Here is a 23747-nt window from a genome sequence, read left to right as displayed (position 1 = left end):
TTAAAGTAAAAGTATAATTTTGTTGTATTGCAGCATTGTTGTGTACAGTCATGAAGTAATCACAGCATTTTTTATGGAAATGAACACGGTAAAAATGTGAGTTGATGATCCAAACTTAAAATACACCCATTACTATATGGTGGTGATAGTGTAGCACTCTTTGTAAATACTTGTAGTTGACCAAGGTAAAAGGTTGCTGTTTGTTTTTGTCTCTTTGTTGTGAGTGTTGTTGTCAAGGTGAAAAAGCACACAATGTGAGTGTCAGTGTGAGGTGTGATTGAATGAATGAGCCTGTTACCTCTTGCCATAAATAAAACATGGGGAGCATCAGTGGCTGTACCATACAGGGTTCCATTGCGTTTTATTTTAACGATACATAAGCCAGACAAAAAAAAAACATTGTGTGCAGGAATCTGTTTTTCCGTTTGCCACTTTTTTTTTCTCAGGGGTATTTTTGCCAAATAAAATGCAACGACCAATGTGAAGATTGTTGGATTCAGCCAAACACTCAAACTGACCTGATTATGTTTAACACATGTTAAATACTGTATAAATCAAATGAGAATCATTGAGTAGTAATAGAAATGTACTTGGGTAATGTTTGACCATTTTGCCATTTATAATAATGCAAGCAATGGAGTAATACATCAGTCCAATTTTCTCCCCACTTGGTGAGCAAAATGTGTAATGTATGTTGCTCAGATGTAGCAATCCTCAATGAATATGCGGATACTGAATGTGAATTCACTTTTTGATCCAGGCGTTATAGGAATAGCTTTCTAAAATATGGATTAAAATCGTTTCAGACTCATCCTCCTCTTGAGTTAAATATCTTCTGTCTTGAAGAGAGACTAGAGCTAATAGCCTCCAGGTCTAAATTAAGATTTGAGCAATGTTACTCTTTGGCAGTAGAAGTACATCCCCAATCAAAATGGCACACAGGAGTGATTTTTGTTAACATCATTCATCATATTAATTAAAAACCCAGCATCTGACAGCTAAATTCAAACTCCTGTAAAGGAAGTTGTATCATCATCATTCAATTTAATGCACATCAGAAAACAAGTAAAAACATATATACAACTATTAACACTGGATTCATTACAAAATCATGATTATAAACTTTGGAACATGCAACATGACAACCCTTTATATCAAGTACATTGAACACTATTATTCCACTCTCCACCAGTCCCCAACACAAACTTCTATTGTAAGGTTCTTCATAATGGTTTACACTTCACACACCTGGAATATTAGAATGTTAAAATTAGGGGTTCTTTGACGCTAAAAAGGTTTATTTGTGGTGAATACATGCACATGTTACAGTTTTGGTACAATTAAACTGGAGGTGGCACTTTTATAATAATTGTATGGAGACTACTGGAAGGAAAATGTTATTTCCTTGATTGTGTTGGTGCCAATATTATACATATATGAAATAAATAGCAATTGTCCAATAAAAAGTAGATGTGGTAAAAATGCAAAAGTTTCATTGTAACATTGGAGAATTAACATTGGTCTCTTGAATTTGAAACATTTGATAAGCTATTTTTACATTGGCAACACACAATGCCAATAGCCCTGTTGAGTTTCTCATCTTCACCCTCTCCTCAGCAAATATACATTCCTTTAAGCAGCTTTCTGATGAAAACAAAGTTAATGTTGAACACAAAAGGTACCAGTACATCAACAGTGAATCATGAAATGTGCAACATTCAAATTTCTATGGAGTGTTTATTTAGTGGAAACTCTAAATCACAGGGTAGTATGGTGTACATGGTGTGTGGTCAAGTGCCCCAATAGTCAGTCACTGCGGGTCCCAAAACACAGATTAAAAAATATATATATAATGATAGTTGGCATTACACATAAAACAAAGAGATTGGCCAACATTAAACACTTCCTCTCTACATTCAACCAACGCATAAAGTAATTAATCAATAAGGAACTCCATTACAGTTTATGTGCATTACAATAAACGAACAGTAATTATGATATGATGAAACTTTAGTTTACTTATAGATTTTACCCTGTTAACATGTTTGTGAGACGGTGATATGTGGTAGACCAAGGTTTATGGATACATTCTGTATATTCATACTGCAATTCAAAACTGCCAAAAGGCTTGCAATGATTTAATCTGTCAGGGAACTGGGAGAAAGCATTTAAAATTTCGAATCGAAAATGGGTTGATCAGTTAATAACCTTACAATGTTGAAAAAGTGAGTTTTGAATGATTGCATGAAGGGCACATAATCTGCAAAGAAAAATAAAATGGATGACAACAAATTTTCCCAAGGTAGCTTGCAACATAAACCTGGGTTTATCAAGTATTTTTAAAAGTATAATATATAAAAAAAAGTTGGCAGATTTACTGCACTTAGAACAGAACATAATTGGTAGTGTAAATTGTCTCGAGATGTTTTGTTTGTTTTGCAATCCTTTCAATAAAATTCAATATATGTTGGTGTGATATAGAACAAAATACATTTATTAACAGGGCTAAAGGCACAATGCTGAAGTGTCGTACTAATTATTTTCCAAAACACGTTATCTTTTCATCATAATTACCTTTCTAACACTGTCACTGTGAAAGATCAGAAAATTACAGGATTCATCACGTTTTTAAAACACACAAGAACCAAAAACATCGAGAAAAAAACAAAACAAATTTAATACGCTAACAAATACTATTGCAGTTGTTAGGGTTTACCGGCCCTTAACAGCAGTGTTTCGTTAAAATGCTGACAACATTGTTGAAGCTCTCCAGAATGTTTTCAGAATGATGGTTGGTTAGTTAGTTGGACCGATGTCATATGCCTCCCACTGCTCCAGATGCTAACTTGGTCAGGGTAACAAGTCTCCATGGGAGAGATGGCTGAGAATGGAGGATGACCACAGGGACCTGTTCCCCATCATGCACTGAGATGCATTTCCTCCTCACCACAATGATGGTTGCTTTGTTGTTTTCTTAGCAGTCACCTCTGACCACAAGAGCAGTCATCCAGTTAAAAGGCAATATGCAGTTTTTTTCTTCCACACAACATATGCGTTGAGGTCCTTTAAGTATAACTGAAAATGTTTTGTTGTTGTTTTGGCTTCCACTGACTTAATCTGACAGGAAGCAGCCACTGGAAGGGTGAACAGGTTACGAGTTGTCTTGGAGCTCTTTGGCCTTAGTCAGAATGGTATGGACATCTGAGATAGGGTAATCCTGAGTACAAAATAAAATCATGAAATGAAAAAATAGTATACAATGAATTTAATTACTGTATTTTCCGGACTATAAGTCGCAGCGTCTTTCAGAGTTTTGCCGTTATGTCATTTCACATGTTATTTTCACACTAAACCGCATGAGGGCGCTCTAGGCCTGGGGAATAATTGGAACTGGAACTGATGATGAGTGTGACGTAAGCCACGTAGAAGAGGAAGCGCTGCATCTTCTACTTCCGGGGTTTAACGGAGTTGTTTCTAGGTGACACAGAGGATGAAGATTTCGTTGATTTAATGATTTGGAGTACATGAACGGTTCGATAAACTTGTTAGCACGTTATTTATGCTGTACATAGTTGTCTGGAAAACTCTTAATATGTTATGTTAACATACCAGTCACGTTCTCAGTTCGTTGTGTCATGTAACGTTAGCATACCGTACAGCCTGTTGTTGCCTATTCTATTTTTATTTGAAATTGCCTTTCAAGATGACATGTCTGTTCTTGGTGTTGGATTTTATCAAATAAATTTCCCCCACAAATGCGACTCATACTCCGCTGCGACTTATATATGTCTTTTTCTTCTTTATTATGCATTTTATTGCTGGTGCGACTTATACTCCGGAAAATACGGTAAGTGCTTTGATGCCCTATGTATGCCCCATGCACACTGCACTGAAGCTTTTCTTTTGGAAAACGTCAGTGGAGTAAGTGTCAGGTACAATTTCTCAAAACTGTTTTGTCAGGATTTCGGTCGTGCAGAGTCGCTACTAGTATGGACTCCTGCTATTCACAGGATATGAGACCTAGGCTCAATCCCAATACTACCTCTTTCATCAAGGGTGGCATTGGGCCACCCTTTACGTTGTCCCTTCCCCCTAGAAATGCACGATCATGAGGTCTACAACGTTTGCCAATTCTCCTTAGGATTTAGGGGTAGCGCCACAAAAAGGGGTGTATGACCCTAAAGCGTGAAGACAAACCTGACCTCACAAGAAGTCTACACAATTGGCCCCATTGGCAACAAGCGACAATAACATTGCAACATGCAAGTGATATTTCTTGATTTTTATTGTAATGACACTCGCAGTTGGATCAGATGTTCCATACTTTGGTACGTGCTCTGAGTTCTTGCTAAACGCTCGATATAGAGTTATTTTAAACGGCATCAGCACAAAATAGTCCTGCTTAAGACAAAACCAGCACATGGCTCCAAGAGATGATGTCACGAGTCTAGTACATTGTCAATTCCAGGTGGATTTTTTTAACCTTCGTCTCTTCAAAGAAGTGATTCTCAAAGTTAATTTGTACTGGAGGTACACAAGCTCTCCAGTGTTACGCAAAAGAATCTCTGTCCAAGCACTGTTTAGTTGTACTGAAATTCTAGTACAGTACACTTAGATTTAATTTCCAAGACCCATTTGTTTCTTAACTTTTATGTATTTTTTTAAAAACTTTATTTTATTTTATGTGCAATATACTAATATTTAATCATAAGTAGGGCTGTTTTGCCTTCCCCCCTTCTCTTATGTACAGGACTGTCTCAGAAAATTAGAATATTGTGATAAAGTTCTTTATTTTCTATAATGCAAATAAAAAAACAAAAATGTCATACATTCTGGATTCATTGCAAATCAACTGAAATATTGCAAGCCTTTTATTATTTTAATATTGCTGATTATGGCATACAGTTTAAGAAAACTCAAAATATCCTATGTCAAAATATTAGAATATTTCCTCAGACCAAGTAAAAAAAAACATTTCTAACAGCAAAACAAAATCAAACATTTGAAAATGTCCATTAATGCACTCAGTACTTGGTTGGGAATCCTTTTGCACGGATTACTGCAACCACTGCGGCGTGGCATGGAGGCAATTAGCCTGTGGCATTGCTGAGGTGTTATGGATGCTCAGGATGCTTCAGTAGCGGCCTTTAGCTCATTTGCATTGTTGGGTCTGGTGTCTTTCAGGTGCTTCCTCACAATACCCCACAAATTCTCTATGGGGTTCAGGTCAGGGGAATTGGCAGGCCAATCGAGGACAGTAATGCCATGGTCAGTACACCATTTACTGGTGATTTTCTCAAAGTTTATTTGTACTGGGAGGTACACAAGCTCTCTCCAGTGTTACACAAAAGAATCTCTGTCAAAGCACTGTTTAGTTGTACTGAAATTCTCGTACAGTACACTTAGATTTAATTTCCAAGACCCATTTGTTTAACTTTTATGTATTTTTTTAAAAACTTTTTTTTATTTTATGTGCAATATACTAATATTTAATCATAAGTAGGGCTGTTTTGGCCCCCCCCCCCCACCCTTCTCTTATGTACAGGACTGTCTCAGAAAATTAGAATGTTGTGATAAAGTTCTTTATTTTCTGTAATGCAATTAAAAAAACAAAAATTCAAGCAACTTGGATTTTGCTCCTCTCCAGCCTTTCTCCAGACTCTGGCGCCTTGACGTCCAAATGAAATACAAAACTTGCTTTTGTCTGAAAAGAGGACTTTGGACCACTCTGCAACTGTCCAGTGCTTCTTTTCCATAGCCAAAGTCAGACGTTTCTTCCGTTGTCTTGAGTTCAGAAGTGGCTTGACCATGGGAATACGGCTATTGTAGCCCATTTTCCGGACACGTCTGTGAACAGTGGCTTTTGATACCTGGACTCCAGCTTCAGTCCACTGTCTTTGAAGCGCCCCCAAATTCTGGAAGCGATTCTTCTTCACAATGCTGTTAAGGCTGCGGTCATCTCTCTTGGTTATGCAGCGTTACCTGCCACATTTCCCCCTTCCAACAGACTGTGGATGTGCTTTGAAACTGCAGTCTGTGAACAGCTTGCTCTTTGAGAAATTTCTTTTTGTGTCTTACCCTCCTGATGGAGGGTGTCAATGATGGTCCTCTGGACAACAGTCGGATCAGCAGTCTTCCCCATACTTGTGATTTAGTTTACTGAACCAAGCTGAGTGTTTTTCAAGGCTCAGGAAACCCTTGCAGGTGTTTTTCAAATGTTTGATTTTGTTTTGCTGTTAGAGATGTTTTTTTTTACTTGGTCTGAGGAAATATTCTAATATTTTGAGATAGGATATTTGAGTTTTCTTAAGCTGTATGCCATAATCAGCATTATTAAAATAATAAAAGGCTTGCAATATTTCTGTTGATTTGCAATGAATCCAGAATGTATGACATTTTTGTTTTTTTAATTGCATTACAGAAAATAAAGAACTTTATCACAATATTCTAATTTTCTGAGACAGTCCTGTATGTGTAGTGTTAATTTTCAAAATGTGCATGATGCTACAGAGGTAGGGTTATGCATCACTCCAATAAAAGACAATTCGATATGCTTCTTGATACATAGGAGCCATACAATCAGAAATGGCTCGATTTTAAAGTGGAATGATTCGATTCTATATGGTATGGCTCTGTTTGAGATGGTATGATGCAATGAGTTTCTTGTTGCCATTTTATGCACATGTACATGTGAAAGAACGTGTTACTAATTTAAATGTGGAGCTCCCTTAGATATGTTTTTCCAATAAGACAATTTGGTACAGATCTCAATATATTTTAAAGTGGAATGATTTGATTCAGTTTGATTTGATGGACGCTTCTTTAAAATAAAAAACAATTTTCCAATTCAAATCAGTATTGTTACAACCCAGCACAGAGGCAAAATAAATAAGAAAAAAAGAACAAAAAAAGCAATAAAGCCTGTCAACAAATTAAAATATTTGCTTTAAGGTGAGTTTAAACCACAAACCTTTCTGTTCATGTTCCTAAATCCAATAAGAAATTAGCCTTCTCACATGGTTTGTTGGGATGCATTTGAGTTTGCGTTGATTTTAAGAATGGGTAAGAAAAGAAAACCAGCCAACCAACTAAATATACTGAAGAAAGACCTCTGTAGCGTTTACAAAAAAAGACACCTACCTGTAGTAATCTCATATTCACTGTGAAGTCTCCGGCCAGAAGGTTATCCCGGATCAGTCTGTAAATGTGTTAGGTCAAGAGAAACGATAAGGAAGATGACATTGCTTAAGTATTCATTTTATCATGGGGCTGAGCATCTCACATGAGCATGGCACAGCAGACCAGGATGAGGAAGTAGAAGCGGTCCTGGTCAGAAAACAGAGTGTCCCAAATGCGGATGACATCTGGTAGGAGGAACTCCTGCGATAACAACAGGGTCAGCCAGCGGAAGGTGAAGTACTGAGGCTTGATGTTCTGCTCTAGCTACGTGCAAAGAAAAAGGAGGAAAAACACACCATTAATGCCAAAATGAACTGCATTTGTGGTACTTTAAATAGTGGCAGATGGCTTTGAATGCGATTGGTTCACTCTGAATAAACAAATTATACGTTATGCACTTGTGAAACCACTTTCACTTTTTTATTTTACATTTATCTTTGTCACTATTTTTCCACCTCAAACACCTGGCATTTGAACAGGGGTGTGTAGACTTAAGATAGGTCTGTCTCTCAATACGCTAAATAAAACCACACATTTCTTTGGGTGAATACATGACTGTCCTTAGATATTTTTTTTATTGTGTCCATACCAGCTTGAAATAGAGCTCCTGGTCTTTTTCTTTGAGCATTGAATACACACTCTCCATCTTGTATGTTATGCCACACTGGGAATCATCCAGGCTCTTGATGAAATTATCTCTGTTCTCTGACATTAGGTTGGTGAAACAGAAGAAAGTATCCGCTTCTGCGTGCTCTGCAAAAAGACAAAATAAAAACCCAGGTGACTATTTCTTTTATTTTGAGATACAAATGTAATGAGTGTTCACTTTGTTCTTCCTGTTACTGCAATTAACATTTTAAAACAACAGGGCCTACCTACCTTTCCATTGGCTGTTGGGGTCTGTGGCAAAGGTATAGTAAATTGGACCAACAATTTCATTCATGCCCTGGACGTAAGCAATTCCAGGATTGAGTTTGGCATAGATGAAGAGGATGCGCTCCACCACTTCCCAGTGAGCTTCACTCCCATTGGGCAACACCTCGTATTCATTAGATGGGTACAAATTCAAAGACTTTCCAGGGGAGCTGACCTGGGAGGATAGATACAATTTCTTCAATAGTGATGTAGTAATGTGCAATTATCATATTTACGCAGCACATTCAGGGAATAAAAATAGAAACCAGTCTGAAGGTGCTTACACACAGCAAACGGCGGAATTTCATAATTAAAACAATATTTTTTAAAATTCCCAATTTTAGCAAAATGTTTAAGACTACAGTGTTTCCTTCGCTACTTCGCGTTTCGTTTATCGCGGCTTCACTACCGTAATTTCCGGACTATAAGTCGCACCGGAGTATAAGTCGCACCAGCCATAAAATGCCCAAAAAAGTGAAAAAAAACATATATAAGTCGCTCCGGAGTATAAGTCGCATTTTGGGGGGCAATTTATTCGACAAAATCCAACACCAAGAACAGTCATGAACGAGCAACAACAGGCTAAACGATAGGTATGCTAACGTGACATAAACACAAACGAAGAGCTGAGAACGGCCCTGACGTCACATTCAGAGTTATTTAAAAAAAACTATTACATAAATAACACGTTTATAAAACCATCTGTGTCACTCCAATTCATTAAATCCATCGATCGTCCTTTGTCAACAATGGGTGCGCGCCGCTGACGGCGCTTGCACTTCAAAATATTCCACAGGCCCATATAACGATATATAAATTAGATATCAAATAACTATTATATAAGCAATAATATTATCAAACCATCTGTGCACTCTAAATCATTAAATCCATCGATCAAATTCCTCGTCCTTTGTCAACAACGGCGCGCGTGAGCCCTGACGTCAGCCTCGTCGTTATTCCACAGATCTAGTATATAACTATATTGTAGCCTTAACAAAGTACAAGGAAAGACGTGGGTTTGGTAAACGGCTCTTTATTTAACAAAACAAACTTCCAGGCGTGTGGCGGCGTGGACTTCCAGCCACGGAGGTGGAAGAGAGATCCATAGAATAGGGCCGGGCGTGCGTAAAAGCCATGACAGAGCCCCATCCACCGTCCCCGGACAGCCACCCGGCCGAGCGCCGGCCCTCGACTTCCATCCACGGAGGTGAAAGAGAGCTCCGTAGAGTAGGACCGGGCGTGTGTAAAAGCCATGTCCGAGCCCCATCCACCGTCCCTGGACAGCCACCCGGCCGAGCGCCGGCCCCCGACTTCAATCCACGGAGGTGAAAGAGAGCTCCGTAGAGTAGGACCGGGCGTGGGTAAAAGCCATAATAGTTTTTCAAACCTTCTGTGTCACTCCAAATCCTTAAATCCTTCAAACTCTTCGTCCGCCGTGTCACTTAGAAACAAAGCCGCTAATGATGCCGGTAGTACGTGGGGCCCTTTGTCATCTTCGTCATCCCGTGATCAATCTTTGTCCTTTATGTAAACAACCGCCGCGCCACGGCGCGCTGCTGACGTCACTTGAAATTCAAATTACAGTAATCCCTTGCTACATTGCGGTTCGTTTATCGTGGTTTCACTTTTTTTTTGGGGGGAAAATGTTTGAGAAAAAAAACATAAGTCGCTCCTTATTATAAATCGCCCCCCCCCCCCCAAACTATGAAATAAAACGCGACTTATAGTCCGAAAATTACGGTAATCGACTTCAAGCACTAACTGGAAATGTGGAATGGCAAAGTTAATGCATCAACTACTCTGTTCATTCCCTATTATGCAATACTAATATAGGCAATGACAATTGCTTTCAACACAAATGAGTGACAAATGAGCCTTAAAAAGATTTCCTCTATCCACACAGCGGCTGCTCCAGCTTTACGTCGTGGTCAATGAATATTCCTTTTCTCTTCACCTTTACAAATTGAACATAACTAATCAAACAGGTGTTTTCCCAAATAACATTTGTGAAAGAAAAAACATACAAACATACATTGGTTACTCCACTGCGGTTGCGATTTACAGTTTGTGCTTTCAGCGTAGTTTGTTCCACTCGCCGACGCAATGTCTCATAATCATTTTGAGGGTCCAGGATAAGTTGGCAAGGGTAGTCCGTAGGACGCTGAAAGAAGGCCATGTCTGGATACAACCTCCTGTAAAATGTAAGCACCAAATATTCAGTAATTTAATTCTGATGTACTGAAGAAGACAAAAGCGGATTCAGAAAGAAATATATTCCCGTATTGAGTTAAGTCCATACCTTACATCCTTATCAATTTGAAGTAGGATTTCATTATCTTTGAAGTATGTGTTCCACCTGCTCTCTGGATTTGGATTTAGAGGCTGAAAACACAAATATTTATTTTATTATAATCACTAGAGACTTAACCATTAGCTAGTGCAACAAACCAGTTGCTTTCGGTCTTATGTAGCTTCAGTAAAATGGACAACTTAGATCTGAACAGACAGTGCCTTGCGAAAGTATTGGCCCCCTTAAACCTTCTGACCTTTTGTGACACAGGCTTCAACCATAAAGATAAACATTTATCCAGCCACTGTTTATTGAAATGGTGCATGTTGTTCAAATTGTGGATTATACTACTGACATGACAAGACACTTAAGCACATAATGCCAGATGAGTAACAGTCAAGAAAGGTGTTTACAGAGTATTCAGTGGACACGCCCAGTGTCCGAGAGCTGAGGGAAACTCAGTTTTTCATTTTTTTAGCCCTATTTCAATACCCTTGCCAATTTATTTATCCATTCGCAATTATCAGGCTACCAACACTATTCCCTGTGGTATGTCAAATTTCTTCTCTTCACTTTTCAGGGGTTTTAGAGTAAATTAGTCATATAAATTTCAAGTTATTTCAGTGACAATGATGGCTGTTTTCACTTTCTTTTATGGAAGGGTATCAACAATTTGGTCTGTGTGTATGTGTTGGTGTCAATTGATTCAAGCAACAGTCTGTAGAGAAAAAAAAAAAAAGACTTACATGGTCTTCCATTGTAACATCTTCTCGAGAGAGACCCAGGTTGGCTTTAGCAATGCCGGGTTGGATAATCATTTCTTTCAGAAACTGCGAATAAACTTCCCTGTAGCAAATGATTGATTGATTAATTGAAGAAGTTTAAAGAAGACAGGGATAAAAAAAAAGAATAAATCACAGATATTTGATGTGGACGGTATTAGTAAAACAGTAGGTCAATCGACGTGTCATCAGACAAAATACAATCCATGTTTAAAAGGGGTAGGAAGTAGAAGAAGCTTATCAAGTCCTTCATACCAACTCAAAACAAGTAAATTCTGTTTTCTGCTTGAGGCCAAATGAAAATGTTTATGGCACAAGTCTATCTTTTTCAGTGGTGCGGTATTATTATTATTATCTATACAAAACTAAACAACAACTAATGTTTAAAATAAAAAAGTAAACCATCAGCTTTTGGATACTAATATGGTTTTTTTTCATGACAAATAGCAAATGTAAACCTCTGGCATCACTGACCATGATTAATAAAACATGAGTATTAATGAATATTTATTGGAATCTGTTTTTTTTCTAATATTCCCAAAAGAGTCATATTTTAGCTGAAAGCATTTAAAACCAGTGGAGTCAGACATGGCAACAATTCTAGAATCGGCAATGATGCCCCTCCCCAGACAGTATGGAATGTAATAAATAGTATGTCATATCCAAGACCGCTGGCACTTCTTTTTTTTCCCACTACAACACAATGCCATACAATAATAAGCAATGTGGCATTTAACCAACAGAATATTTACCCTACCTTTCCTTTTTGAGGAATGAGTCCCATCGTGTTTGATCAAGAGGAAGGTAATTAAGAAGGATCTAAAATGAGTAGAGTAGAAAGCCATGTTCAAAATTTATTTGTGACAAGAAAATCTATTAGGACCCTGACGAAAAAAACGTTTGCAACGTGCGTTTTACAAACTCCCATTATTCACTAAAACAAAAGCAAGTGGTGGTCAGATCCCTTAAGCCCGCATCCCAGACAGATTTTGAACATGTTAAAATTTTCCTTGGGACAAGAAAAAAACAAACTTCTAAACTGTTGGCAAGCGTTTGTGATCTTGAATGAACCCTGAAAAAACACAACCCAACGTTCACCGCTCAGTGGGGTGTGGGCTTTAAATGTAGGTCACAGGAGATTCCCTCCACCGTTGCTCACATGAAATGCAGTACAGTATATATTAACAGCTTCAGACATATTTAATGCAGATGTGCATTAGATAGGAAGTCAACATAAAAAGCATTTTTTATCTTATCCCACAGTTTATCCCATTTTAGTAATAACATATGTAATAACAGTACACTAAATAAGCAAATTATGGCAGGAAGAAACAATTACTGCAAAGCGCATAAATCATGCTTACCTTCCAGCAAAGTGCCCGAATGCCTCCTTCAAATGGAATTCCTACGATGAATGAAGGACGGTCAAACACTGTTCGACAATAACTTAGCAGAACAATACGATGCAATACAGCAGGGGTGCATCAACATCGTTGTTAGGTTTTCCTTCAAAGGGCTATTATAACCCTTAACCCAAGCAAATGTATTATCTGCTCATATTACATATTAGGGGTGTAAATCGCGGGTTTTGTCACGATACGATATCATATCGATACAAAGAATCACGATACGATATTTGCCGATATCTTAAAGCCTGCTGTGATTCATTCATGATACATCACGATATAGTGCTCTACGATCGATATAGAACAATATCCTGATTTATAACAATTCATACGCAAAATCAACAAGGTACTGCAAACTCTTTATTTAGGAAATTACAAGAGTATTGTAGTATACAAAGTGCTTATTTTAACACTGAACTTTATCAAATTCCTATATTTTTTCTCATATAAGTAAGTAAAGAAAAATGAATATTCTTTCTTTTTTTCTAATACCATTAACTTTAAAGTGCATTACTGAACTATTTAATTACAAAACAAAAATAAGTTCTTTATAATGAATGTAGTAAACATTACACCTTGACCATATGTTCTAATCCAAATGTCTTCTTGGACACTAGCCATAGCACCAGCCCAGGAGCCGCGTAGTTGTCGGCTCCCCTTTCACGTGCCTGCTCTGCTCACAACACAACACGCCGCGCACTGCTCCCGGAAAGAGGAAGCAAGCAACAATGAACTGGATTTCAAAATAAAGTCGCGTCTAATGTCCGAGGTCAAAAACGGGCGATATAGATCGATGTTTACGTTTAGCATCGATGCCAACAAATCGTAGAGCATTATATCGATTAATCGATGTGTATCGATGAATCGTTACACCCCTATTACATATCCATCCATTTTCTATAACTGTGAACTCAAACAAATGTATTATGTGCATATAATATACTACTTTTGAAATCAGAAGAGACCTGTGAAATATGTTTGATTAATTATTACATTACCGTAATTTTCGCACCATAAGGCGCACTGGATTATAAAGCACACCCTCGCAGAATGTTTTTATTTTAGAAATTATTTCATATAGAGGGCGCACCGGATTAAAAGGCGCATAAAATAGAAGCTATACTGCAACAAACTGAGATTGACTAGGCTTGCGGTATGCATCCACTAGCCAATAACCAATGAGCCCTCTGTAAGCAATTGTGTTTCTCAAACTATCTCCTATAAAATGATCGGAACTGACTAAGGTTCGATCTAACACATTGGTAATGCTTACTTATGTTTCCCTTCCATATTGATCCGTAAATGTACTCGAAACATTAACAGAGCAGCCTATTTTGAAATGAAATAGCCTCGTGCGTATAGCAGCTATCATTATAGCATTAGCCACCAGCAAACTCCCATGAGCCTCAGCAAAGTGTCGTGGCAGCACCCTGTAAACAATGGCGTTTCTCAAACTATCTCCTATAAAATGATCGGAACTGACTAAAGTTCGATCTAACACATTGGTACTGCTTACATATTTTTCCCTTCCATATCGATCCGTAAATTTACTCAAAACATTAACGGGGTAGCCTATTTTGAAATGAAATAGCCTCGTGCGTATAGCAGCTATCATTATAGCATTAGCCACCCGCAAACTCCCATGAGCCTCAGCAAAGTGTCGTGGCAGCCCCCTGTAAACAATCACGTTTCTCAAACTTTCTCCCATAAAAGTCATCGGAACTGACTCAAGTTCGATCTAACACATTGGTACTGCTTACCTATGTTTCCCTTCCATATGGATCCGTAAATTTACTCGAAACATTAACGGAGCAGCCTATTTTGAAATGAAATAGCCTCGTGCGTATAGCAGCTATCATTATAGCATTAGCCACCCGTAAACTCCCATGAGTCTCAGCAAAGTGACGTGGCAGCCCCCTGTAAACAATCACGTTTCTAAAAATCTCTCCCATACAAGTGATCCGAACCGACTAAAGACTGATTTAACACATTGATGCTGCTTATTTATGATTCCGTTGGATATTGATCCGTAAACGTACTCGAAAACATTAACAGCCTATTTTGAAATGAAATAGCCTCGCGGGTACAACAGCTATTCAGTGACGCCCCCTGACCACGGTTGCCGTAATGCGGGGAAGCGATGCGACCTTGTAATTTACTAGTCGTACTGAAACGTACTGAAACATTTTGGCAGAGCGCTGTGTACAACAGGTATGGATCAACAAATTCATCAATTGATCCATATATATAAGGCGCTCTGCATTATAAGGCGCACTGTGGTTTTTTTGAGTAAATTTTAAGTTTGTAAGTGCGCCTAATAGTGCGGAAAATACGGTAATTTGAATAGACATCTCAAAATTTTTAAAAGTGAAAACAATTCGCAGTTTTTGTATTCTACTGCCTGATGACTGCTGGGATAGGCTCCAGCACGCCCGCGACCCCCGTGGGGACAAGCGGTATAGAAAATGGATGGATGGATGTATTTTAGCAAGAAACGTGAAGTTGATGCACCTAATTTGCTTTGGCAAGCTGCACAAAACTATGTAGCAGGCTGGATTCTCGTGCCCGGCCGGGCCTCGAGTTTGACACCTGTGCAAGATGATGGAAACTTACCATTGAAGCACAGCTCTCTTAGTGTTTTCAGGTTTATGTTTTCTTCCGTCAAAGTTACTTTAAAATCCTGTATTCTGTGACAAAGAAGGGAGAAATGTTTTTAGCAGAACCTGAATTACAGCTTGAATTAAAGTAATCCAAACAGAAATGCCAACATGCCAGCATGTTGTATTCTGTCCGTATTACAAAATATTACAGGGTTAACTTACAAGGGGTCATGCATGTTTTACAAAGGTGCTAGGGATTTTTTTCTGTAAAACTTCTTTCATGCAGTTAATCTTATAGTCAAAATTGTAATTTTTACCTAACTAATGATTGCTGTGTCCATCAGGAGGATATAGTTAGGAAAAATACCATGTGCCTGTGGAAGTTCTGAAATGGACTATGATTTAACTGTTTCAAGATTTAACAAACAGAAAATAATGTCCAATCCTCTCAGAATGCCCCGTTGTACAGTACTTGTCAAAGTTTGTTCGTTCTAGAATTAACCACTGATGGTGGGGACAAGCGGTATAGAAAATGGATGGATGGGTTACTGGTGCTGTGGCGCTATCAATAGACAGAAAGAGGTCCAAGTATTTCCATGTGCTGCTGTTGTGTTTCTGTACACCAGGGGTGTCCAAACTTTTTGCAAGGAGGGCCAGATTTGATAAAGTGAAGGGGCCCAGGTAATAGTTATTTTGGACATTTTTAACTACAAATATTTCATGCAAATACACACTGTTAAAAAACAAATTTCATTGTCCCAATTGTCTTTATTTTTAAATGACAAAATAACCAAATATAAGCCACTCAGGCAGATGTGAACAACTCTAAAAACACAAATTCTGCCTTTCATTCATATCTGAAGTCAGATAACATTGAATAAACTGTATGAAATACCTTAAATTTACATGAGTTTAAAATTATTTTTGCCTCATGAACGTTTTAAACAGGAGTTATAAGTAATGCAAAGTTGGCTGTTATTATTAAAAATTAAAACAAGTGAATTTTGCTCTTGTCATTTACAATATCTTTCAGAAAGTAATAGTTTGTGTCACGTCTACAGGTTCATAACATCAACAGTATTAACATGGCCACTTTGTAATATTTAATAATAAGTAATATTTACTTTTGACTCACAGCCCTGCGTGAAAAATCACTGTTGTGATGCCAGTTCAGCTTGGAGCTGCTTCACTTTATCAGCGCGGTCACTCCCTGTTAGCTTGTCGTATGTGTTAGCATGTTTAGTCTGATAGTGTCTCTTCAGGTTGAAATCCTTAAACAAGGCAACCGTCTCTTTACAAATTAGACAAACACAATTGCCTTAATTTTCAGTGAAGAAGTATTGTAATTCCCATTTCTCTTGAAAGCGACAGCCCTCAATGTCACCTTTCCTTGTTTTCTTTGCAGTCGCCATGGCAGAAATGAGAGGAGAGGGGTGGTGCTGCCACCTTTTGGTAATAGGAGGAATTACAGTTTCAAGTTTCATGATTTTTTTTATTCAGTTTGACAGTGCAGGCAGGCCATAAATAATAAGACCGAAGCTGCGGGCCGTATGAAATCTGACTGGGGGCCGGATTTGGCCCGCGGGCCGGGCTTTGGACATGCCTGCTGTACACAGACTACATAGCGGCCATGTTGGTAGGGGCGATGTTTCCATTAAAGGCAATAGAAAGGCTCAGCATTGCCCTAGGCCCGGGGCTCAAAAGGGGTGTGTTGTAGCTACCTCATAACTATTGCTATCTTTTAGTTGGGCAGTGTCATGTCTCTTGTACATGCTAACAATTGTTTTTTAGGGAGTCAAACTCTTCTATAGCATCCAACAGGAGCAAAGGTGAAACAGGAAATGCGGTACCCTTGCGGCTCTTGAAAGGAACCAGCTGCAAACCTTCATCACCCCCACATGCATCACCAAGATAAATGTGGTTAAACTTTAGAACTTTTCAAACGGTTAAAGGCATTTTTTTTAATACAATAATTTCGCACTGTACTTGGGGTTATATATGTGGGTAATTAGTACAGGGTGTTTTTAGGCCACACAAAATCTTTATTTCAATTTATAAGACAATCTGCTTCTACAGACGGCCTCTTCTTCCATTATTATTATTTTGAATCAGGATTCCGTTGTACTTCATTTTAATCTTTTTTTTGGGCAATCTACATGTGCAGTATTGTCAGTTGTGTATGGTTTTCGTATCATAAAATCACATCATCAATGTGTTGCTTTTCTATCATCATAAATCTAAACCACTGACCAAGTCGAATCATTGTGAGATTCGATAATCAGATTTTTTAATTGTATCCTGCACTGTATGCTGTTATTTTTGTTTCTTTCTCAATTTGTTAATTTGTTTATTTACAGCATGTGCTCATTGAATGTCCTGAATAAACCCCATGTATGTGCACAATTGCACAGGTGTAATGCTACAGTATTACGTGTTAGGCAAACCTAGAAACAAATGGGGGAAAAAAAGTATTTAACACAGTACTTAACTAATAGCAACAATTTATTGTAGCTATTGTTTCCATTACGGCAGAAAGTTGAAAATGTTAAAAAATGTTTTAAAAGTTAAAAACCGTTAGAACCCGAATATAAGACGGTGTTTTTTTGCATTGAAATAAGACTGAAAAAGTGGGGGTCAGCTTACATTCGGGATCTAGACATTATACCCATTCACAACGCTAGATGGCGCCAGATATCTTTAAAGCGAATGCTGAACATAACTCCCCAGGCCAAAGCGAACCCTTTACAAAGAATAAAAATAAAAATAGCAGTAGCACGAAGAAGAAAAATAAAAAATAGCGGTAAGAAAGAAAAGAGAAGAAAATAAGAAAAGAGATAACAGAAAATGGAGAAACTGTTAGAAATTCCTATGTTGATGTTAAAATGTTGGACAGTTACGTCACCGCGCCTTAAGTCTCGCGTGAATTACCTCAGCTTATTGCGATTGTTGGAGCTTGTGCGCAGCAGTAAGTTAAAAGTTGCTGGTATTGATTGTGTTGCTGTGATCGTGTGCGTCTTTGACACAAAGTGAGTATATACATTTCATTGTCACTACTGTCTACTGTTGTGCCGTGTTTCTGAACGCGGTTTGTTTCGTGTGTGCGCTGTTTGATTGATAGCTTCGGCGTGCTCCTTTAAGTTTTCCTCGCATTGTACGAGTAGCTGTTACGCAGCGCCACGGCAACGAACGGTCGCCAGCAAATGTATTTTGTTGTCTCAATGACTTATGTTTGGTGTGTTGCCAAGAGTATTTCATTTATGGTTATTTAGCAGGGACGTGCGGTCAGAGGAGGCGCCTCCCCTGCCATCATGAAAAGGGGAAAAAAAAAACAATTGTTTTGATTATAAAGTCATTTTCCTTTTAATTTCAATAGTTTTCTATCATTTTGAACCAAAATCGCTGAATTTTTATAGTTATTTTAAAACCGAAGACTATTCGCTCGGAGGAGCCAACTTCCGGTCTAGCCTCCTCTGAGGATTGCGTAATCACACGGCTGCCTATGTTGACAGGCTATGCAGTTAGACAGAACTGCTCTCTGTCTTTATGTCCCTGTTTTAAGTGTTCAAACATTGTGGCTATATTAACTAATTTCCGTAGTTAAGCTGACGTACGTATATAAAATCTTGTGTTTGTGTTGTCTGATGACGTCAGTGCCTCCCCAGTCATGAATCTCACCGCACGTCACTGATATATATATATATATACACGTATATATATATATATATATATATATATACATATATATACGTATATACCTTATGATGATTAAGAAAATTGGATCTAGTTTTCCCTCGCCCGGACGCGGGTCACCGGGGCCCCCCTCTGGAGCCAGGCCTGGAGGTGGGGCTTGAAGGCGAGCGCCTGGTGGCCGGGCCTTCGCCCATGGGGCCCGGCCGGGCATAGCCTGAAAAGAAAACGTGGGTCCCCTTTCCCATGGGCTCACCACCTGTGGGAGGGGCCAAAGGGGTCGGGTGCAAAATGAGCTGGGCGGCGGCCAAAGGCGGGGACCTTGGCGATCCGATCCCCGGCTGCAGAGGCTGGCTCTAGGGACATGGAATGTCACCTCTCTGGCTGGAAAGGAGCCCGAGCTGGTGTATGAGGCAGAAAAGTTCCGACTAGACATAGTCGGACTTGCCTCCACACATAGTTTGGGCTCTGGTACAAGCCCTCTCGAGAGGGGCTGGACTCTGCACATTGGGGTTCACCCCGGTAAACGAGAGGGTAGCCTCCCTCTGCCTTCGGGTGGGGGGACGGGTCCTGACTGTTGTTTGTGTCTATGCACCAAACGGCAGCTCAGAGTACCCACCCTTCTTGGGGTCCCTGGAGGAAGTGCTGGAGAGCGCTGCTTCTGGGGACTCCATCGTTCTACTGGGTGACTTCAATGCTCACGTGGGCAATGACAGTGAGACCTGGAAGGAACGGCCCCCCCGATCTGAACCCGAGCGGTGTTCTATTGTTGGACTTCTGTGCTCGACACGGATTTTCTATAATGAACACCATGTTCAAGCATAAGGGTGTCCATGTGTGCACTTGGCACCAGGACACCCTAGGCCGTAGTTCGAAGATCGACTTTGTAGTCGTGTCATCGGATTTGCGGCCGCATGTTTTGGACACTCGGGTGAAGAAAGGGGCGGAGCTGTCAACTGATCACCACCTGGTGGTGGGTTGGCTCCGATGGTGGGGGACGATGCCGGTCCGACCTGGCAGACCCAAACGCTCTGTGAGGGTCTGCTGGGAATATCTGGCAGAATCCCCTGTCAGGAAGAGCTTCAACTCCCACCTCCAGCAGAGCTTTTCCCACGTCCCGGGGGAGGCGGGGGACATTGAGTCCGAGTGGACCATGTTCCGCGCCTCCATTGTTGAGGCAACCGACCGGAGCTGTGGCCGTAAGGTCGTTGGTGCCTGTCGTGGCAGCAATCCCCGAACCCACTGGTGGACACCGGCGGTAAGGGATGCCGTCAAGCTGAAGAAGGAGTCCTATCGGGCCGTTTTGGCCTGCGGGACTCCGGAGGCAGCTGACAGGTACCGGATGGCCAAGCGGAACGCGGCTTCGGCGGTTCCTGAGGCAAAAACCCGGGCGTGGGAGGAGTTTGGCGAGGACATGGAAAATGACTTCCGGACGGCTTCGAGGAAATTCTGGTCCACCATCCGGCGTCTCAGGAGGGGGAAGCAGTGCACAGTCAACACTGTTTACAGTGGAGATGGCGTGCTGCTGACCTCGACTTGGGACGTTGTGAGTCGGTGGGGAGAATACTTCGAAGACCTCCTCAATTCCACCGACACACCTTCCATTGTGGAAGCAGGGCCTGGAGACTCTGAGGCGGACTCTCCAATCTCTGGGGTCGAAGTCACTGAGGTAGTTAAAAAACTCCTCGGTGGCAAGGCCCCGGGGGTGGATGAGATCCGCCCGGAGTTCTTAAAGGCTCTGGATGTTGTGGGGCTGTCACGGCTGACACGCCTCTACAGCATTGCGCGGACGTCGGGGACAGTGCCTCTGGATTGGCAGACTGGGGTGGTGGTTCCCCACTTTAAGAAGGGGGGCCGGAGGGTGTGTTCCAATTACAGGGGAATCACACTCCTCAGCCTCCCTGGTAAGGTCTATTCAGGGGTGCTGGAGAGGAGGGTCCGTCGGAAGGCGAACCTCGGATTCAGGAGGAGCAGTGTGGCTTTCGTCCTGGCCGTGGAACAGTGGACCAGCTCTACACCCTCGGCAGGATCCTCGAGGGTGCATGGGAGTTCGCCCAACCAGTCCACATGGGTTTTGTGGACTTGGAGAAGGCGTTCGACCGTGTCCCTCGGGAGGTTCTGTGGAGGGTGCATCAGGAGTGCGGAGTACGGGGTGCCGAGCCAACTGATAAGGGCTGTTCGGTCCCTGTATCACCGATGCCAGAGTTTAGTCCGCATTTCCGGCAGTAGGTCGGATTCGTTCCCAGTGAGGGTTGGATTCCGCCAAGGCTGCCCTTTGTCACCGATTCTGTGCATAATTCTTATGGACAGAATTTCTTGCCGCAGGGTCCGGTTTGGGGACCTCAGCGTCGCGTCTCTGCTTTTGGCAGACGACGTGATGCTGTTGGCTTCTTCAGGCCATAATCTCCAGCTCTCACTGGAGCGGTTCGCAGTCGATTGTGAAGCGGTCGGGATGAGGGTCAGCACCTCCAAATCCGAGTCGATGGTCCTCGGTCGGAAAAGGGTGGAATGCCCTCTCCGGATCGGGGATGAGATCCTGCCCCAAGTGGAGGAGTTCAAGTATCTTGGGGTCTTGTTCACGAGTGAGGGCAGGATGGAGCGCGAGATCGACAGGCGGATCGGTGCAGCGTCGGCAGTAATGCGGACTCTGTACCGATCCGTCGTGGTAAAGAGAGAGCTGAGCCAAAAGGCAAAACTCTCGATTTACCGGTCGATCTATGCTCCTACCCTCACCTATGGTCACGAGCTATGGGTCGTGACCGAAAGAACGAGATCCAGGATACAAGCGGCCGAAATGAGTTTCCTCCGCAGGGTGTCCGGGCTCTCCCTTGGAGATAAGGTGAGAAGCTCGGTCATCCGGGAGAGACTCGGAGTAGAGCCGCTGCTCCTCCACGTTGAGAGGAGCCAGATGAGGTGGCTCGGGCATCTCATCAGGATGCCTCCTGGACACCTCCCTGGGGAGGTGTTCCGGGCATGTCCCACCGGTAGGAGATGCCGGGGACGACCCAGGACGCGCTGGAGAGACTATGTCTCTCAGCTGGCCTGGGAACACCTTGGGATCCCCCGGGATGAGCTGGATGAAGTGGCTGGGGAGAGGGAAGTCTGGGAGTCCCTCCTAAAGTTGCTGCCCCCGCGACCCGACCCCAGATAAGCGGAAGAAGATGGATGGATGGATTTCTGTCTGTTGCAGAACCACACACACACACACACCACAAACCACACACACGCTTCACACCCTTCACACAAGAATCACATTCACACACCCAAACACTCACCCATGTACACTACACACACCTGCTCTCACATCCTTACGACCAAATATGTGCCTATACCCTTTTGCCAGTTTGCACCTATGAGCCAGTGCCTGTTAACTTTTTTGCCAATAATTCAGTAAAGCAATCAAAACTGAACCACGTCTTCCCTCCTGTGTTCTGACCGACACCCGAGGGCGAAAAGAGCATAACCATCCGAGCCAACCCCCTATACAGTCGTCAGGCTCCCCAACAGAAACAGTAGGTTTATTTACATTTTCAAAAACCAGAAGCCATTCATTTACTAATGTGATTGCACTTTAGGTTACATATTTAGATGTTCAGATATTAAGATGCGATAGACAGTTTTTGCATGATCTGAATGAGGCAAAATAATAATAATAATCATCATCATCATTTGTTTCAGATGTACTGTAATTATTTTCTGTATAAACATTAAATTTGGTGTTCAAAAAGTCTTTTTTTCAAACTTGAGTCTTGAAAAAGACGGGGTCGTCTTATAATCAGGGTCGTCTTATATTCAGGCCAATATTCGGTATGACGGTTTTTGACTGGGATGTCAACCATGTTGCATCAACTTGGCATTGCTGTATTCAAAATAAATTGATATCAATTGTTATGGTACTATTATAGGTAGGACTGTCGTAGATTGTGTGTCTGGCAGTGAAATCCTTGGTTGTAATCGGGACAGGACGAGATAAGCAGAATAGTATCAACCCGCTTCCCTTTTCGACAAGTCATGTAAAAAAAACGAGAAATTACGTTGTAATAAGTGTGTTGTACTTGCCGAAATAAATAAAAAATAAATACTATTTGACAATCATTACTTTCATGAGAATATCAAGCGTTATTTAGATCCGTTTCAGAATCTATCACGTACTCCTGTCAAATAAGCACCATTCGGAGGCAAAATATTGCTGAAATGGGTATATTTGACGAAAACGGGGTTGAATACAAAATGAACCACAGTCCATTAATTCACCTAAAGATAGTCTGACTTTTGGAATTTACATTCTAACACACTTTCAAATATACAGTCGGGGAGATAGCAAAACTAGCAGTTAGAGGCTCGTGTTGGTTATCAGCTGACATGCTAACGGAGAGCTAACATCGCTAGCTTGTCAAACAGACACCTGAATATGTTTTGGGGGCAACGCTACGATTTCCTGACGACATCAGTCACATGTCAAACTGAGCAAAAATGAAATCAAAGTGATACAATCTACGGTAGCTCTTGAATAAAAGTTTATTGCTTTGTTAACCCGAAATGCAATCGTGTGGTCGGGATGCATTTGTCACTCTAGTAAATAAAGCAACAATTATTTATTGCATGTTTGAGGTATTTTCCCGTCCATCTTCTCACGCAGAACGTACCTGTTTTTGTATGCAACTGACATATCTGGGCAAGCGTCGATCTTTTCATGCAGCTATTTCCAAAAATGTGTTTGCCTGAGGGAAGTCGTCCTGTCACTTCCGTCTTCACAACACCAGTGCACTGTCCACGCACCGTGGTCTTCGTGTTCGCGCATGACTATGCAGAGGAGGAGATGTGCGGTATCGTGACTTACGAGTTTAAGTCATTCCGTGATGAAGCTTGCCACTCAATTGTTCTCGTA

General features: G+C 41.0%; 1 protein-coding gene across 1 annotated transcript; it reads right to left on the bottom strand.

The window, feature by feature from the left end:
- Positions 1-2811: 2811 nt before the first annotated feature.
- On the bottom strand, positions 2812-23658 carry tbc1d13 (TBC1 domain family, member 13). Its single transcript, XM_037265864.1, has 12 exons — positions 23506-23658; positions 15186-15259; positions 12531-12571; positions 11924-11985; positions 11131-11230; positions 10394-10476; positions 10127-10286; positions 8059-8269; positions 7769-7932; positions 7283-7443; positions 7141-7198; positions 2812-3217 (listed from the first exon to the last, which is right to left on the bottom strand). The coding sequence occupies exons 1-12, from the start codon at positions 23526-23528 to the stop codon at positions 3152-3154; spliced, it is 1203 nt and encodes a 400-aa protein (XP_037121759.1). The 5' UTR covers positions 23529-23658; the 3' UTR covers positions 2812-3151.
- Between the last annotated feature and the right edge of the window lie 89 nt (positions 23659-23747).

This window comes from Syngnathus acus, chromosome 12 (assembly GCF_901709675.1).
Source record: "Syngnathus acus chromosome 12, fSynAcu1.2, whole genome shotgun sequence".
NCBI lineage: Eukaryota > Metazoa > Chordata > Actinopteri > Syngnathiformes > Syngnathidae > Syngnathus > Syngnathus acus.
Note: the sequence above shows the minus strand (reverse complement) of the source record. Positions and strands in the feature narration are given on the sequence as shown.